The 20,320-nt window shown below is 33.9% G+C and overlaps 1 protein-coding gene across 1 annotated transcript in view; it reads right to left on the reverse strand.

Moving 5' to 3' along the window:
- Positions 1-1,813: 1,813 nt before the first annotated feature.
- The window catches only part of LOC150092857 (soma ferritin-like), a 67,402-nt gene continuing 48,895 nt past the window's right edge, over positions 1,814-20,320 (reverse strand). Inside the window, exon 4 of the mRNA XM_090414681.1 lies at positions 1,814-2,381. Within this exon, the coding sequence (XP_090270807.1) occupies positions 2,241-2,381 (141 nt within the window). The 3' untranslated portion in view covers positions 1,814-2,240. The remainder of the gene's footprint in view (positions 2,382-20,320) is intronic.

Here is a 20,320-nt window from a genome sequence, read left to right on the forward strand (position 1 = left end):
GTAAATACAACACAGATAACTGCAATGCTGCAACATGTTGATGTGTACAGGAAATAAATTATTTGCCTTTTTACAGTATCCTGATACTACACACTGATCACCACATACAGATTTGGTCTCCTGGGTTTAGGGAGAGGTGAAGCCAGGGGCATGCCGGGAATATGTGCAACGCACGTGCTAAAGATTTAAGGCGAGGAGGAAATACTTTAAAAAAAATTATTCATTAATTATATCAAAATAAATTATATTTTATAGAGAGCCTGTGTAGCTCAGTAGAAGTGGCGTTTGCACTCTACGATGCTTGACACCGCATGAAGAAAGGATTTGGTGGTTCAAATCTAATTGTCGACTAGAGGAAATTTTTCTAAGCCTCTTTTTGACCGGTTCCCGAGTTAGTCGATCTCTGGCATGGGCTAGCGGGTTTTTTCTCCCAGAAACTCTGGTTTTTCGACCTGTAAACTCAAGAAAATCGACCGTCGAACCCACGCTATTTTCAGACATTAAAAATATTGCGTTAGGGACCACGAGATGGCGGCACTAGCTTGCCACCTTCCTCACTGTATACAGATGAATCAGTGATAGCCTTGGGCCAGCTATCTCTCTGATTGGCTACCAGTGGAGATTGAACTGCCCACTCAGTCTCCAAAAAGTTACATAGGGTAAACAGCCCTGCCTACTCCCTATACAGGAACAAATAGGCATTAGCCGATTTTCTTTTTTTAGATTTGTCTTAAACAAATTTCCTTAAGATCTTATTTTATCCTGATCCTAGTTTTAACAAGTAGTTTAGCATAAACAAGTAAAAACTTGAACTTGCATGAGTTACTCTTTACAGGATGATGCACGTTCGAATTGGTTTCTTGTTCACACTCTCATTTTCTCTAAACATAAAAAAATCTGCTACGGTTTTTAACTTTATTCTATATTCTGCTGTTATCAGCAGAATATAGGCAACATCTTCCAATGTATCTGAATCATCATGAGAAAAATTTAAATATCATTTGAACAATTACAAAAAATGGACAGAATTAATTACATCCTTAAAAAATAAAACTTGTATTGATCATTTGCAGCAAACAGTTTTAGATAATGAAAGGAAACTTTGGTATGAAGTTATAAAAAGAATAATTTTTGTAGTACAGTTTTTAGGCAAACAAAATCTAGCTCTTTGTGGTAAAAGTAATAAACTTTACCATCGCAACAATGGCAATTTTTTAAAATTGCATTGAGATGTTAGAAAAGTTTGATCCTTTTATATCGGAACACATGCAACGTGTAGCTAATGATCCTGACTAAAAATATGCCCTCCTATTTAGGAGATAAAATTCAAAATGAAATACTCACTTTATTGGCATCAAATATTAAAAATAACGTTTTTATAAAGTGTTTTTTTATTGGGGGAGGGATATAGGGGCATCAACTAAATTTTGTAGAGGTAGTATGGGTTCTCAGAAACTTGTTTCATCTCAAACATACATCAGGGACAACAGAGAACATACCTTGGTAAATTGACTATGAACAAGAATAAATGCCCCAATATGAAGGAATATGAAATATTTGTAGATTTAAAGTCAGTTTCTCCATACCTTCTAAGAATCCCCCCAAGAAAGAGCTCAAATGTCTTGTGTGATTTTGCTTTTTTTGCCAGATGTTCATATAAAGTAGTTTATTACTGGGCTGAAGTACAATGTAAACAAAAAGTTCAAAATTCTTTTGAAGGTTCTGGTCACAACTGAAGGTGCAGTAAATAAACATTAAATTATATATCTTGCTTAGGCTACTCCAAAAAGGTTTTCTTCAAAAAACAAATTAATTATTGGACAACAACCAGTCTTGGCAATTTATTTTTAACCAATTTTCTTTTCTTTTTTTTTTTACACAGTTAAAACCTATCGATTTTAAATCAGTACAACACTGTCAAAAATAAATCACAGGACCATATTAAAATGAGAAATTGTGCATGTCTAAAACTGCTCATAATTTCTAGGTTAAGTACACTGTTCTCATTTCATATTCAAGATGAAATGCAAAACAAAATAAAATGCCATTTTTATATAATCTAAATGTACAATAAATGCAAGATAACAATATAAGCCCTATCCCTATTAATTTTTTTTTACTTTTTTTTTTTAACATTTTCCTGTTATGAAGAAGTATCTCAACTTCTGTATTTTTTTAAGATGGTGAAGTGCTCTCCAACTCCTATTCCAAGCCATTCTGGAAAGGGAAATAGATAGGAATTAATCCTGAAGAGTCTCCTTGTCAAACATATATTCACCAAGGCCAGAACCTACACGTTTCAGATTTGTAATATAGTCAGACAGCTGCTTGATGGCCTCTACTTGTTCTTTCAGGTATTCTCCTTCCAGGAAATCCATCATCTTGATTATAAACAAAAACACATGAGAGATCATATCACAATATATAAATAAAAAATTAATCAATATAAAAACAGAAGATTTTAATCTGAAAATGTTTCATATGATCAACTGCAACTTTAAAAAAAAGATAATAAAATAGAGGCAGGTTTCCCTGATTAATAAATTTAAATGCAAAAGCTAGAAGAAAGGCAGGTATCTTAGTTTAGGAGAACGCACCATTAATCCACAAATCAAAAGCCATACACAAATTGGCAACAGAAGACAAGAGTAAGGAGCCATCACTAAATCTTATTTCTGGAAATAACTGCTCCAAGCAAAGACAAATTTATTCTTGAAAAGAATGGATATATATTTAGAGAGCATTACTTCTCATATCCATCCTCTCTTTCTCTACTAATGGACAAAAGAATATCAGATTTATGTATTTCTGGCACACCACATAATCTAGAAGTAATAAGAAGCATGATGTGTTTATTACTTCACATCCTTTAAAAAACCAATTGTATGCCAAGTAAGATCATTAGTCTTAATGTGAAGACCAGTTATGTCAATTATTACACAAAACTTAGGAGTTTTGTGTAATAATTTTCTGCTTCTTGGGAGAAGAGCTTGATAAGGAAGATAGAGTAATTAGTCTAATGCTTAAAGCTTCTTCTTGAGATATTTAGTAGCTCTTCCTACATTAGCTATTATTATAGTAGGCACCACCATGGAGTCTGAACACTCGTGTGAAACCCAAACTATCCACACAATATTTATCATCTCTCTCCTTGAACCCATTAACAAAACACTCGACTGACTGGCATGCTATTCATTAAATAAGGATGCAAGGACTAGATTAAAAATCTAGTCCTCACATCCCTAACAACCACACTCTTACTCAACTTCCAGGGATGACCATGTTCTGCACCATTTAGCCAAGTGCTGAAACATTTCCCATGCAAAAACCCTTGTAACTTAAAAATTCTGTTCTCTCACTATCCTGACCATCTCCACGACTTCATCACACACACACAGGTGATGTCTACTTTTGGAATGCAAAAGCGTAACTGCAAATCAAAAAACACTTAAAATAAAAGTTAATGATTAAGTTTAGAACTGGAACGATTTACTTTAAAGTATGGTATAGTCTGTTTCATATTGGAGCTGGTATAGGCAGCAGTTATTGCCCCCCACCACCAATTAGAAAATAGGCTTTAATCCAGGGGGTTTGAATTTCAGCACAACAGATATTTAGACCACTAAACTTTTGTAGATCGTTTCAGCTTTACAGGAATGAACTTTCACTTTAACCTTAAGTTTGGAATAAAATAATTCTTTACATTCTTTTAAAAAACAGAATGTGCTAAAAAGCAAAACTTTCAAGGACATTTAAAAAATTCTGAGATTATGAAATTCAAACCCCCTGTATATGATTATACAGCACATTAAACAGGAACCAGGGCCTCACACGTCATGACATACAAAAAGCAGAGTTTTACGTATCATTATTTAAGATAACAATAGCCATCTTAAAACCTTACATGTTTCACACTTTATTTCCTTTATCAAAATATAAGCAAACATTGCATGTGAAATATCTTCACAAAAGGTACTTGTATACAGCAGTTAATGACTTCACACCAATTGCCTTTAGTATCCCATAATTGATGTAAAGTCATTAACCTCTATATACAAGTAGCCCACTTGTGAAGATACTTCATGCACATATATCGTTTGCTTACACTTGGATCAAGGATTAAACCAAGAATATGATTTCTTCACATCTTTAATTGATAGTAAATCCAAGTAAAAAAAAATCTTTCAACATCTATCTGTAATGCAGAGTATTTTAATAACGTGTCGCACCTTCTGACTACTTGTATATGGGAAATATACGACTTCTGCATTACCTCAACCTTGGTATCTCTTCTGGATCTGACTCCCACTAAATGTAGCTTATTTCCAGGGTTATAGAGAGGTTCTGCTTGGAGCATAGCTTTTGCCTGTCACTGAGTCACCAGGTTTACTTGTCCAGTAGTGATAACTTTAGTAGTGATCCTTTGGAGACGATGAAATTAAGAGTGATCTTGTAAATCACTCAGATTTTGGAGAGGTATCCTTGCACTTTAACATACCTCAATAAAGGTCAAAACCAGTCTGGGTAGTGGATCTTTTCTCTTTTCACAATGCATAGCATTATACACATCTGAAAGGAGAGGGGGGGGGAGTGCATCATGGGAAGGGCCACTATCCAGACTGGTTTCAATTAATCAGGTCTCATTACTATAGATTTAGTAAACATTAATTAAACAACCAATTGATGTGAAGTTATTAGCCTCCATATACAAGTAGCCCAGTCACAAAGATACTTCGTGTGCAACATTGTTTACTTACACTTGGAGAAAGGATTAAACCAAGAATATAATTTTTTGGCACCTTTAAATTATAGTATAAGTGAAAAAACTTTCAATATTCTACAGATGATACACAGAAGCCAGAGAACAGGTATGAGATTTAAAAACATGGATCCACCTGCTATTTTACATATATTGTAAAGAACCAGAGAAAGCTTGCAACCTAGCCTACTAAAGATAGTGCCAAACCTAATCAAATGACTTATAAAGAGTAACTGCTTAGGTTTCTCTAAAATTTGCCAGTATATTTATTCAAGGGTGGGTGACACACAAATTCATTCTGAATGACAGTGACAAATAAAGAAAATTAATGAATTTCTCCACTAAGAATTAATGAGAGCAACAGAATTTAGTTTGATTTATTGCTCTTCTAAGGAAGGAACTGGATATGGACTAATTTTCAAGCGAGAGAGAAAAAAATGCGCATTACAATGCACACCATTCAAATTGGATAGCCTGTTGGATAAAAGTTATGACCATTAGCCTTCACAAATGACATAAATAGATATAATGCAAGTTTCCTGCATTTGACAATTTAAAATGTTTTGGATATGATAAATTTTCTTATAAGCCTAAAGTTTAAGCAGAAGAGGAAGATAAGATTTTGATGAGTCAGTTAAGATACTTGATTCTTCTCTTGAATATCACTGGCACACTTCTTGAAGAAATACTCAAACTCTACCTCCATTTTAAATTTTCAAAAAGAATGAAAAATGAGTCTACATTAGAAGAGTGAGAACAATAATCCAATCAATGAAATGACATAAGTAAAAGATCATTCTATTTATTGTAATGCCTAGCATGACAAGTAGCACTGTGCAAGTGTTACATGGAAAAATTAGGTCGAGATCTGAAATGCCTAAGGATAAACAACCTTCACAGCACAGTGGTCAAGTGGCTGGAAAACCTGCAATTTACAGACAAAAAACTATTGTTGAACAGCAGATAGCACTGTGTGTTGATGGTGGTAAGTGTCATTATGTGGAGATGGAGGATTTAGTAGTAGAGATAGTGTTTTTGTATAGAGTGCCCTCCTTCTTTCATGAGTCACCACATAATAATCCACTTAAGGATCACAAGTGAACAGGAGATCAATTATAAAATTTGTTATAATTATGTGGTATTCTTGCAGGCATTCACACAAACCTGTGGTTTGTGTGAATGCAATGCTGATAAAAAATAAATAAAAAATCCTTATCTCTACCTGCTGGATCAGTGCAATTACAGAAAGAATTGCAAACAACAAAATGCCTAAAGAATAATTTTACTATCAGGAAATGGGACTAGAGTAAATTAAAGTGATGAAATCAAAAATTTAAGAAAGCCAATGACAAATTAGATTTTTTGACAAAAGGCCTAAAACAGATTATTTAATCTGAATGCTAGCATGGCATCAGAGGGCAAACATATGCCACATCTGAGATTGAGATGTGTGAGGGAAATTATAAAGAAGCTGACCATTGATTTCGTTAGGAAAACAATTGGTTTTGCAGATTAGAGACAGAGATGGTCATCACTAGGTAACTAAAACAACTATTTATAAAGTAAATCTGGATGGTTTGAGGTCACTAGCTTTTCTGCATATCATCTATTTCTCTTTTGACTTTAAGTAGTTATTTAAAGTGAAATGAAACAGGGATACATGAAATGTAGTATGACACCCCACTTTACAAAATAACTACTTTAAAGCTGTATTATCCTTGAAAAGAAATTTCAAACTTCATGAGAAAGACCCAACTCAGGAAAAGATCACTGCATGCTGGAAAAAAAACAGAAGAGGGAAAGGCCCTCCAAGTCTGTGGGAGAATGACTTAGCTAACAGGCTACTAAGCAACACCAATGTGAAAACATTGAGGATTTAGATGCTGCATAGCACATAGTTCTTATTGAAGTTCACACCTGGACTGCTAAACAAGCCTGAATTCTAGTTCTAACAAAAGTATTCATGATTTTCTAAAAAATATAAAAGTCATGCATCTACAGCTTTACTTTTAGACCATATTAACTATGAATCTAAATGGTTTATAGGATTGCATTCTGTGTTTTAATTAAAACTGAATAGTTCAACTATCAACAAAATAATGTTATTTCACTAGACTACAGCAACATCTTCAGCACTTTCACTTTAAGAAAGTGATGTTACTTTGGGAATGTAAATAATTCAGTTCTCATGGGCATGTTGAAGTTATAACTGAAACTAATCTTTAAAACATAAGAAACTACAAAGCAGAAGAGAGAGAAAGATACTTTGTATGTGTTTTAACACTGATTTAACCTAAACAGGGAAATATGGATGCAATTTGTATTTCAAAATTGCACTTAGTTTTTAATTCATACAAACTGCAAAAATTCAGTCGGTGGGAGAATGGAATACCTACTTTGGATTAAAGCCGTCAAATTATCAGAAGATGAATTAAATGGAATTCAAAATGTATGCAGTGGATGATTATCAATTTCATGATGACTACTAATGGATGTACACAGGCTAGGACAAGTTTTCATCAAATAAGCCTATTACTTGACAGCACTCTAATACTGTAATATGTAATACCTCCATCTTCTAAGGCACTTCTGACTGAATCAATCCAAGTAGATCTTGCCAACAAATACCTGTTTTAAGATTTCCTCTTCCATTCTCTTTAAATGCCCATCCAACCTTAGATTAGCCTTGCTCACATTATTGAATCCTAACAAATGTCGAGTTCCTTCCTAATATTTTCATTTTTAATATGATTCTGATAGTGATCTTATCTGTTCACAGCCTAATCTTTCTCAGAACTCTCATATCTGTGCTCTTATCTTCGATCAAGTACTTTATTTCTAACCCAACTCTCAGATCAATAATGTAAAACTGGTTTGAACACCATCTTATATGCTGATAGTTTAGTGCTTTAGGTAATTTTTCTTATTCCATATACATTTATTCAACTGGCTCACCACTACACAATACCATACCAGCTCTGCTTATGCAGTTTATCTATTTAATTTGCATCTTTACTAAAAACTGTCCCTACACAACTGAAATACTTTACATGTTTTATAGGTTCTCCATTGAAAATACAGCTGAAGTTTTCTATATTCCTGCTTATTTTCATAATTTTAGTCTTAAATGCAGATTTTTTCATATAAAAATTCAAACCAAACATCACACAGGATCATTCCTGTGTGATATTTGGGAAAAAAAAAATCACTCACTAGATATTTCTGCATGTCAGACTAACTTTTCAGCCAACTATCTTGCACATATCACTGAACAATAGCTAACTCGTGCTAGCTCCACATGGTTTTCATTTGACTTATTATAATGGGTCGTACATGCTCTTCATTTTGTTCATGTTAGCCTTTTATTCTATTTTTTTTTTTATCTTAATCCAGATGAAGCTACAAGCATCTGCAGAGAAACTAGTCAGTTTTGTTTTGTTTTAATATTATTACAGCCAAATAAAACTCAATGCATTTCTCCTTATAATTAGAAAAAACTTGCAGAAAAGCTAATATTAACAAGAACACAAGTAGAATTCTTAGTTTCTATTACTTTAGTATAGAAGAGTATACTAAATATAATAATAATCTGAGAGTGTATACAAGATGGGCATCTTTTCACTATCTACACATAAAACAGTGAAACAATCTGGGTATGAATTTTTTTTTTTTTTTATGTGATCTCTACCCATGAAAAGATGGTTGTAAATCTATAGTATTAGTCAGGGCCAGTTCTAATAGGTGTGAAGGGTGTGCATGCAAGCAGTCGGCCGATGGAATAAATTCGATATAGCCTATAGTTAATTTTAAAATATTAGCGATGAAATAGGAATGTAACATTGTTAAAACTTATAGCGGTGCTAACTTCGAAATATCTTCTTTGGGTTTCATTCTCTTTCTCTTTAAAAACCTCATTCAACAAGGAATGTTCATTCAAGTGAACCATAGTTTTGGCCTAGTTTTTTGCTACTAAAAATACATAATTGGGAAAAAAATGGAATTACAATTTTTTTTTTTCTAGCACCCGTTATAAAATATACCACCGTCTTTCAGATAGACCTGACAGACGGAATGGAGTTTATTCGGAATCGGTACAGAAAGGCTTAGGTCAGTTGGGTCATTACAACATTTATTTATTCATTCAAAAAGAGGAAAAATAATTTGTGCTTATCATTATTATTAATGTTTTTTATTATATGTTTAGATATGTCGATAGGAAAACTAAACATCTGTCTGGTGCATTTTATCACAAAAGAAAGAATGAAAGTGATAAGGTAAAATTACAAGGATCCATATTGAAATATGTAAAGTTAGACAAAGATAACTCAGCAACAACAATCACTTCAGAACCTTTTTCAGACAGTAAGGGCAAAATCAAAGTGGAATGTGAAAAATCAAATGAAAAGTTTGAATTTGGTTCAGAACTGTGCCAGGAGGAAGAGTCAACGTCAAAATCAAGCTGTTGGGATAATTTACAAAGTAGGTCTTCTGGTAATTGTGCTGAATTCACGACAGAATGCGATTTAGAGGATCCTTGTACCTGGCCATCTATTGTTATAATCGGTTATTAGAACTCATAATTCATAAGGGACCTGTAACACCTCAAAATATAAACTTTATTAAAGATAACAATGGAAGATCATTTTCCACGTCACAATTTCTAAGACTCTTAGGTTCAAAGAACTTGGTTAATCTATTCTGAAAAATCCAATAGTGTATTTTGCTATTGTTGTAAGCTGTTTGCTTTAAAGCAAAACAAATTAGCAGATAGTCAGGAGTTTTCAGATTGGAGACATTTGGCCACTAATTTATCACGACATGAAACGAGTGTAGAACATATGCAAACAAAATTATATCTGTTTTAGCAAACAGCATTAAATCAAAAATTAAGGAATTTGTAAAAAAGGTGAAATATTTTTCTATATTTCTCAACTGCACTCCATATGCCAGTCACATTGAACAGATATCATTTGTAGTAAGAATTTTAAATACTGACACTTCTGACGTTGCAATCCAAGAATAATTTCTTGGATTTTATCCAGTTTCAGACACTACAGGGGAAGGTTTATATAATTATCTTTTAGGTGGACTCTTGATAGATTATGAGTTAGTTATCAAAATATGCATGGACAAGGGTATGAAAATGGGGCCAATATGCGTGGCAAGCATAATGGTTTGCAGAACAAAATTAGGAATATAAATCCTAAAGCTTTTTTGTACCTTGTGCATTTGATTCTTTAAATCTTGTTGTAAATGATGTTGCCAAAAAAACATTTGAAACAGTTAATTTTTTTTAACATTATCCAAGAATTGTATACATTTTTCTCTGCATCTCCTTATAGATGGGATATACTAAAAAGCAATATTCCTAAATTGACACTAAAGCCTTTAAGTGACACAAGATGGGAGCGCAGAATAAAAGCGGCGCGACCTCTCGAATTGCAATTAAGTGAAGTCTTAAAAAGTTTAAATGATATATTATTAGCTGATAATTCCAAAGATATGAAAACAAAACATATAGCTCAGTGTTTGTTCGACCAGAATGCTTCTTTCAAATTCATTTACTCAATTGTTATATGGAACGATATTCTGTGAAAAACTGATGTAAGCAAAATGTTGCAGTCTCCTGAATCTAATATAAATGAATCTCTTGATGTTTTGGGTGAGCTCATTACATTTTTAAGAGCAGCTAGATGTGATAAAGCATTTGATACTTATATTAAAGACACAAGCGTTTTAGCTAAAGAAGTAAACATAGTATCCAAATTTCCAGTGGTAAGGAACAGAACTAAAGTTTGCCACTTAGATTACGAAAGTCCAGATGAACTTGATGAAGAGATAAAAAATTCAAAAGAATTGTTCAGAATAGAATTTTATCTAATAATTGTTGATACTGCATTAAATTCCACTAAGGAAAGATGATTTGAAATTCTGAATAAATGTAATAACGTATTTAAATTCCTTTGTGAGGAGACCTCCACATAGCCTTTAAAGGAATGCGGAGAACCGACCAGGGCTTCTGACCTAATGTCCAATCCTCACCTTCTCGTGGTGCACCCTGTTGGGTATCTACTTTGATACTGAACGAACGAGGATGGGCTGGCAATTTGGGATTTAGCCGACCAAATTGTATTCTTATTGGTTAAACCAAAATAAAAAATGATGGTACAACATGACAAAATTTCATGCCGGCTGGGGCGTCGCCCGGTTAAACAAGGCCCCCCGTTGTTTTCGCCAGGGAACCAGGGCGAACAGCGAAAAGTCAGCTACTGGAACAAATCTGGAAACAAACCCCAACTCAACATCACCAGAGTTAAAGATCGGTACTATCAACGTAAGAAGCCTGAATGGCAAAGAAATGGAGCTAGCTGAGGAATTAGATAAGTACCAGATCGACATAATAGGGGTGACTGAAACAAAAAAGACCAAAACTGGTGAGATCTTTCTGAGCAATAAATACAAAATGTTATATTCAGGCAATCACAATCAAGGAAAAGAAGGAGTAGCCATAGTATTCAACACAAAATACGAGGCTAATCTTCTTGAATGGCAGTCAGTCTCAAGTAGAGTAATGTGGGCAAATATGAGAATGGGGAACTGGACAATGAGACTTATTTGTGCCTATGGTCCCACAGAAGGTTCTACTAAGGTAGAAGTGGAGGAATTTTTTGAGGCTTTAGAAAAAGCAACTGACACAATGAAAAAGGAAAAGTTGGTCCTTGTTGGGGATCTAAATAGTAGAGTAGGAAATCATTGTGAGACATACAAAAATATTTTGGGAAAATTTGGAGAAAAGAGCAAAGCTAATAATAATGGCAAATATCTGTTGGATTTCTGCTCAGGACATGGACTGGTTATTACTAACACCATGTTCCAACATAAAAATGTGCACAAATTCACATGGAGAGAAGAGGCTAGGAATAAGAAAAGTCTCATTGACTATGTTATTGTTGATAGTGATGTTTTCTCCCTGGTGCAGGACACCAGAGTGTACAGAGGATTTGAAATTGGAAGTGATCACTATTTAGTCTTGAGCAGGATAAAATTGAATTTCATATTGAAAAGAATAACATGTAAGAAAGTTTTAAAGCGAATAAAAGTTGAGCAGCTCTCAGATGTGAACTGTAGACTAAAATACAGAAATATTATTGAAAAGAAAATGAAAGAGTTTGAGAACAGGAATCAAACCTTGGAGATTCAGTGGCAAACTCTGAAGGAAACATTGATTGATTCTGCCAGAGAGGCATGTGGTGAGGTTGTGTGCAAGGATAAAAAAATTAGAACTCCCTGGTGGACACAGGAAGTCAAAGAGGCAGTGAAGGAAAAGAAGAAAGCATATCAAAAGTTCCTGGCAAATAAGTCAGCTTTTACTCTTACAGAATACAGAGACAAATGTAAGAAAGCTAAACAGTGTGTAAAACTAGCTAAACAAAAGTCATGGGAGGACTTTGGCAAGAATATAGAAAATAAATATCAAGAAGGTGGCAAAATATTCTGGAGGTTGTTGAAGAAGCTTAGGAATGGAGGAAAGAGTGCTGTAAAAGGAATTAGAGATGATAAAGGTGAAATGAAAACAGGAGAAAAAGATATCCTTGAAGTATGGAGTAATTACTTTGAAAAACTGCTAAATGAAACAAGCAGTGATGACAGCACAGTGGTAAAAAACACTGACCAGGCATGCAGTCAGGAATACATATCCATACTTGAAGTAGAAAAAGCCATCAAAGGCTTGAAATGTGGAAAGGCAGCAGGAGTAGATGATATTCGACCAGAAATGCTGAAGTATGGTGGTATAAGAGTCTTACAGTGGCTGCACTGCATAGTTCAGAAAGCCTGGACAGAGGGACGAATTCCCGATGATTGGAGTAGAGCTCTCATAGTACCCATATATAAAAAGGGAAATAAAACTGAATGTGAGAATTACAGAGGTATTTCCCTACTGAGTGTTCCTGGCAAGATCTATGCAAGTATACTTGAGAAACGGTTGAGAAAAATTGTGGAAGAAAAGCTTGGTGAAGAACAAGCTGGATTCAGGCCAAATAGAGGCTGTCAGGATCAGATCTTCACTTTACGACAAATAGTCGAGAAAGCATGGGAATATAACAAAGATCTGTATTTAAGTTTTGTCGATTTGGAAAAGGCATATGACAAGGTGCCAAGAGAGAAGCTATTCAATACGCTGCAGTTATATGGTGTCAATGGGGCATTATATCAAGCAATACTTAGTCTTTATTTGAGTTGCAAGTCAGCAGTTAGAATTGAAGGAAGTACAGGAAGATGGTTTAATGTTAAATCTGGTGTGAGACAAGGTTGTACATTATCCCCTCTGTTATTCATTATCTATATGGATCACATTATGAAGGAATGTGGTATTCAACCTGATATCAAAATTGGAGATGTTAATGTCAGCTCTTTGCTTTATGCGGATGATGTTATACTTCTAAATAAATCCGCTACAAGTCTGCAAGATTCTCTGACTGAATTGAATAGCTGTTGTAATAGATATGGTATGAAGGTCAGCAATAAAAAGACAAAGACAATGAAAATAGGCAGAATCATTGAAAATGTCAACTGTGTTGTGAATGGAGAACCTATGGAACAAGTAAAACATTTCAGCTACTTAGGCACAATTTTTAATGAAGATGGTAAACTAAATATAGAAATAGACAACAGAATCAGCAAAGCTGGTATCGTGGGAAGTCAATTGAATAAATTCATATGGAATAAGAAAGAAATTAGTTGGAACACTAAATTAGCTGTATACAAGACTGTGTTCAAACCAATTTTAACTTATGGATCTGAGAGCTGGGTCAGAAGTAAAACACTTGACCAAAGACTAGAGACCGCAGATATGAGAGTCCTGAGAAAGATTAGAGGCGTGAACAGATGGCATCAATGGCAATATCATATTAAAAATGAGGATATTAGGAAAGAACTTGACATTGTCAGCATCCAGGAATGCGTTAGCAGAGCTAATCTCAGATGGTATGGTCACTTAAATAGAATGGGAGAGGAAAGATTAGCAAAACAAGTGTTCTCTGCCAGGTTGGCAGGAAAACGACCCAGAGGAAGACCAAGATATAGGTGGATTGATACGGTACAAAGTGCCTTAGACGATAGAAATATAAGATCTGATAATGTTGGAGTCTTGACAAGTAACAGACTGATTTGGAGGAAAATTGTAGATAGGAAGTTAGTAATGATGTAATTTTTTTCATGTAGTACTGTCATATCCTGTACACCCCTTGAGGGTACATGACAGGAATTTGATGATGATGATGATGTGAATTCAGAAAAATGACTGAAGAAAAAATTAAAAAATTTGTGTTGATTTAGACGTTTCCCTTCAAATTAATAAAGATGGTGAATATATTAAAGATATTGATGGTTCTGAGCTCTTCAATGAGCTGATAATGTACAGAACTTTTAGCGGTGGCAGTGGCATTACAGAAACTGACCCATTAAAAAATTTGACATACATTGCAAAAAATAACTTTATGTCATCATTTCCAAATCTATTTACAGCTTTGAGAATTTTCCTCACATTACCCGTTAGTGTAGCATCAGATGAAAGGAGCTTTTGGAAACTCAAACTTATAAAAACACATTTAAGAACATCAATGACCCAAGACAAGTTTAGTGATTTAGGATTGATAGCAATAGAAAAGGATTTGTCTGAAAAATTAGAATTATCAAATGTTATTGGTGAATTGGCAAATAAAAAAGCAAGAAGAGCAATGTTCTGACATAATGATTGCATCTGTTTGGGAAGTTGTCATTTTGCATCTGTTTGATATAATTTATACATTCATTGTACTTTTCCATTTTTATAAAATTAAAATAAATAGCCTACAGTATATAAAATATTTTATGAATTTTCCTTTGTCAATTAGGCTACATTATACTGTCATAAAAACATACTAATAGTAATATTCTGGGTTATGCTGTAAATTTATTCGCGATCTGCATTATTAGGGCAAGGCTACACTAGTTTTTTTTTCCGAACATGTACAGCATTGAATAGATAACATGCACAATAATGACGATGTTCTGCAGAAATTTTTTCCTTCAACGTGGCTATTACTATTCTTGCATATGTTCTATTCACTGCAGTACATGTTCGGGAAAAAAAAAAAAAAAAAAAAAAAAAAAAAAAAAAAAAAAACACTAGTGTAGTCTTACGCTCAAGGGCGGCCAATTATTTCTAGCACGCAGGCATCGACAGTCTAAAACTGGCCCTGGTATTAGTATAATGCGTGGGATAAGGATTTTTTTACTCTTTATTTCATACATTTTTGGATGAATTAACATGGAATTTTTTCAAGAAAAATTTTAGGCCTCCAAACAGGGTTGCGATTTCACACTTCTTTTCAGCCATTTCTATCCACTGCGGACAAAGGCCTCCTCCAGTTCTTTCCACCTTTCTGTTTTTGGCAATGGTTGACCAATTTTCCCCAACAAAATTTGACAATTCATCACTCCACCTTCCTTTAGGACGTCCTCACTCTTGTTTCCCTTCTTTAGGAATCCAGTTCGTTAGTATGGTGGTCCATTGCTCATCTTCTCTTCTGGGTAGATGTCTGCCCATTTCCATTTCAGTCGCTTGTGGTGAAGAATGATGTCAATGATGCAAGTCTGGCTTCTTATCCAGGTGTTTCGAGTGGGACATGATTGTTTTGAAAAATGCTTTTCCATTTACTGAATGTACTCCAGGCACGTTGAACTCTCCTATTTATTTCCTTTTGGAGTCCACAGTTTAGATCAATGAGATGACCTAAGTATGTATATGAAGAGACTCTTTCCAAGAAATTGTTTTCTATTATTATGTTTTTTGGTGTTACAAAATGATTAAAGATGATTTTAGTTTTTTCTCTGTTTATTTTTAGACAAACTTTTCTGCTTTCATGATATAGGTCTATCATTATATTAAGGTCTTCTGGAGTGTTTGCAAAAATTATATCTGTATGTCTTAGGTGTGTTAAGTTTGTTAACTTTTATACCAAGGTTTGTCCAGTTTATATTATTAAATATTTCTTGAAGAAATATTTAATAATATTTCTTCAAGCTGTAAAGATTTTGGGTGATAGAGAGTCTCCTTGTCAGACACCTTTTCAATTGATATTTTATTGCTACTCGTGTGAAGTTAGATTGTTGCAGTGAGGTATATTGCCTGGAGGAGGTCCATATATTCTCCAGGAATGCCCTGATTCTGGAGTGCTTTGATTATTGCATTAGTTTTGATGGAATCAAATGCTTTTTCATAAATCAATGAAAGCTAAACAGAAAGGCAATTGGTTTTCTTCTGCTTTTTCTATTTGTTTTACTGCACAAATATAAGTGATTGTGTTAAAGCCTTTACAGAATCTTGCTTGTTCTACTGGTTGATTTGAATCTAGAAGAGGTGCTAACCTGTTTGTTATTACTTTTGTGAGAATTTTGTACAGATTAGAGAGAATACTAACTGGTCTATAGTTCTTTTCCCCCTTATTTAAATAGCAGTATCAGAGTAGCATTTTTCCAATTTTCTGTTATCCTCCCCTCTTTTAGGCATAGATTTAGTTAAGTTTGTGACATGGTGAATTATATTGTTTCCTCCTCTAATTAATTCTATGTGAATTACGTCTTCAAAAGGACATTTTCCATTTGTTTTAATGCAGGTTTTATTTCATCTGAAGTGAATGGGGGGGATTGATTCCATATGCAATGGAGAAGAGTTATTTATATTTGATTTATCTATTGAAGGATCACTACAGAGTTCTTTATAAAATTATTCTAGCCTGCTTAGGATTTGTTCTTGGTTCCTTATTGTAGTTCCAGTCTTATCTTTTATTGCAGTTATTTGACTTTTGCCAACTAATAAATGTTTTTTTAGTATTTTCATATTTTTATTGTTTATTTATTTATTTTTTTATTTTAAAAGATCTTATTTCTTTCATCACAATATTGCATAGTTCTGCATATTCTATTTTAGAAATTAAGTTTTTGTCTTGTTTCATATTGCGTCTCTTTTTTAGTAGTTGTAAGGTTTCTTCTGATAGTTTATAGTCTTTTTGTTGTTTGCTGCTTTTGAATTCATTGGCTGCCGAGATTATTACTTCCGTTAGGTTTTTGCTTATTTATGTCTTCTCCAAATATATTTATTAAATCTAGTTTTTGATCTAGTTTTTCTTCATAATCCTTCTTGTTTTTGATAGGTTTTCAATCAAAACTTGATTTTTTGTTGTTTAGCCATTTTATTCTTTCCAATTTGGGATTTATTTTAATTTTGGCTCTGACCAGTCTGTGGTCACTTCCTGTTTTTACTTGATTTAGGTACTGAGGTATTTTGAACTATTTCTTTATTATTATACAGTATATAATCTATTTCATTTTTTATTTCTCCATGTCTATTTTCTTTCGAGGGCTTTCTTAAAAAATGTATTCATAATATAAAGCTTGTTACTGATAGGGAATTCTGTAAGAGCTTCCCGAGTTGCTGCTTGTACCACATATGTATGATCCTATTGTATCTATTTGGTGAATGGGATGACTTACTTTGGTATTAAAATCACCCATTACTATAGTAAAGTTTTGATTGCTATTTCTTTTTTTTTATCTAGAGTGCTGCAGTGCATCATAAAATGCTTCTATCTCTTGATCAGTGTGGGATGAGGTGGGAGCATATATTTGGATGATCCTGATTTTAAGTGCAATTTCTATTATTCTTTTATCTGTATAATTAAATTCTTCTATAAGGTATGCAATTGTTTTCTTAATTAGAAATCCCACTCTGTATTGTCCTTTGTTTTCCCATAATAGTATAAGTCGTCTCCATTTTTTAGTTTTATTAAATGTTTATCCTGCCTACGAACTTCACTTAAACCTATGATGTCCCATTTAATATGTTTTAGTTCTTACTATAAGATGGCAAGGTCTTCCTCTTCTTTAAAATGTTCAAGAATTAAATGTTCCTATATAGAAGAAAAGAGGATTGTATTGATTACTGTTATAGTTATGAATTCTTTGGGCTATTCCAGTATTGCTTATTTGGAAAAGCTTCCTGAATGCATCATGCTCTGCTCTTCATAAATGGTTTCGATCAGAGTAGTCATATAGTTGGGGAAATTTAGTCACATCCAGTGATTGCCCATTCTGGCCATAGGTTTTATGGCCTTTCTTCTTCTTGGCATTGTAGTGGAGGGGTTGTGGCCTTGCAAAACCTGGATTTCTTTCCTTCTTTTGGAGAGATGCCATTTAAATTATCACAAAACATTTAGTACTATTTGCATAATACAAACTTAAATATTTAAAATTTATTAGAAGAATGCAGTTACATGAATCATGTGAATTCTGGTCTGGAAAACCACAAAGACTATTGAATGTAAAAATATATTTATTGGCTGAAAGTCAGAATAAATCTGACCAATGCCTTTTATAATGCTATGACTTCTGTTGCCTGCGATATTTTGCACATGGCTGTGTATGTAGGAAATCAGTTCTTGTTTATGCACTATAATGTGAAATCAAACATATTCTGAATTAAATTATACTTAAAAAGAAACTCTTGTTTCAAATACAGCCGCTCGCACATGACATATCTTTAAGGCTACACAAACAGCAAGTTGGTGTATCACATATCAAAATATTATAGACGAAAAAGTTACAACAAGCATTTTCACATGGTTAGGAAGCAAATTATATATTTGTCAAGAAATGGTGTTCATATTTTAATCCTTTATCCATCTAAAAAAAACAAGAGTGTGTGTACTGCGAGTACTTTCATGACTAGGCCACTTGCACTAGCAAAAGCTTCTCTGTATATAAGTGGCTTAGTTGGGGAGCTGCTTCATAAGCAAACAAAAGCTTGCATATGAAGCAGCTCGCCAACTAAGCCACTTGTATACAGAGAAGCTTTTGCTAGTGCAAGTGGTCTAGTCATGAAAGTATTATACAGGGTGTTCAGGATAAATTTGACATATTTATAATTAATTATATTTTTCCGTAAGTTACATGTATTAACACACACTTCTCTTCATTTAAAAGTTTGGACCCTTCTTCATTCATATACAAGATGTCAGAAAGGATGGATAGCTGGAACCCACCTGAATCATGGAAGAGAATAACTTGTATCATGATGATTCGTGCCCGCCATCAAAATAAGGATATTACGACTGCTGCCCAATGCTCCCTGAATACAGTAAAAACAATCAGGCATGAACTAGAGACTTGCAATGGTGACTACGAGGATGTAGCAAGAAGAAAGATCCCTAGCAGGCGATCTGATTGCGTTCGTACAGCAGAATTCCTCGCAAATCTGCAGGAACAGGTGTTGAAGAACCCTGGCATTGGAATTCGGGCTTTGTTCGTGGAGTTGCTAACTGTAGTCAAGCCCTGGATAACAAGGGTAGCCAATGGTAGGCCGTATGTATGGCAGCAGGATTCGGCCCCTTGCCACACCTCTGGGAAAAGTCAAAAATGGTTGTCTGAAAATTTCTACGACTTCACCAGTCCAAATGTTTGGCCTCCAAACTCCCCAGACCTTAACCCCATGGATTATTTTGTATGGGGCGCAGTTGAAAAAGACACCAATCGCACTTCCAGTAATACAAAAGCCCAGTTAATGGATAAAATTAAAACAGTTTTTGTGGCCCTTCCCAGGGAGACTGTAGCATCAGCTTGTTCGAGGTTCCGAAGCAGAATTGAAGCTGTGATCGATGCTAATGGTGGTTATTTTGAGTAAATCTTGTTGATAGTATTGTAATTAACTCTGCCTGTAATGTTTTTTTGTCAATTCATTAAATTTAATAGATACAAAGAAGATTTTCTTTTTCCTTACGAAACTGTCAAATTTATCCCGAACACCCTGTACATGCATTTGTTTTTTTTTTTTAGATGGATAAAAGGATTAAAACATGAATACTGTTTCTTGACAAATATAATTTACTTTCTAACTAAGCAAAAACATGCTAAAACTTTTATTCCATTGAACCAAGGAAGAATACTGAATATTACTAGCAAAAGACCAATGTTTGAATAAGAACTGTAATCTTTTGACATTTTATTCTGCAGTAAAAAAGCATCTATTGAATTTCATGGTCTTTGCACAAGTTCAGTCCTGTGTGGCCACTCAGGATCAGCTTATTTTAAGTGTAATTTCTATTATTCTTTCATCTGTATAATTAAATTCTTCTATAAGGTGTGTAATTGTTTTCCTAATTAGAAATCCCACTCTGTATTGTCCTTTAGTTTTCCCATAATAGTATAAGTAGTCTCCATTTTTTAGTTTTATTAAATGTTCATCCTGCCTGTCATAGGTCATAAAAACTTAAGGTGGACAGAAGTTCTCTACCTGAATAATCGGTACTCTCCTTCTGGATATCTTAATTCCAAAATGAACATTCATTCTCAGTGTTCTATATACAAGTTTATATCCAAATACTTTTTTTTTTAATATGCTCTCTCTAGTTTCTCATCTATGTTTATTTAGCCACATATTTGGAAAAGGAAATCTTAAATATTCTTGAGGGAAGACAGTAAGATGAAACTAGATAACTCATCTCTTCTAATTTGAGGCCAGAGGAT

This window comes from Typopeltis vanoorti, chromosome 25 (assembly GCF_054136105.1).
Source record: "Typopeltis vanoorti isolate ZY-2024b chromosome 25, IOZ_Tvanoo_1.0, whole genome shotgun sequence".
In the NCBI taxonomy this organism is placed as follows: Eukaryota; Metazoa; Arthropoda; class Arachnida; order Uropygi; family Thelyphonidae; genus Typopeltis; species Typopeltis vanoorti.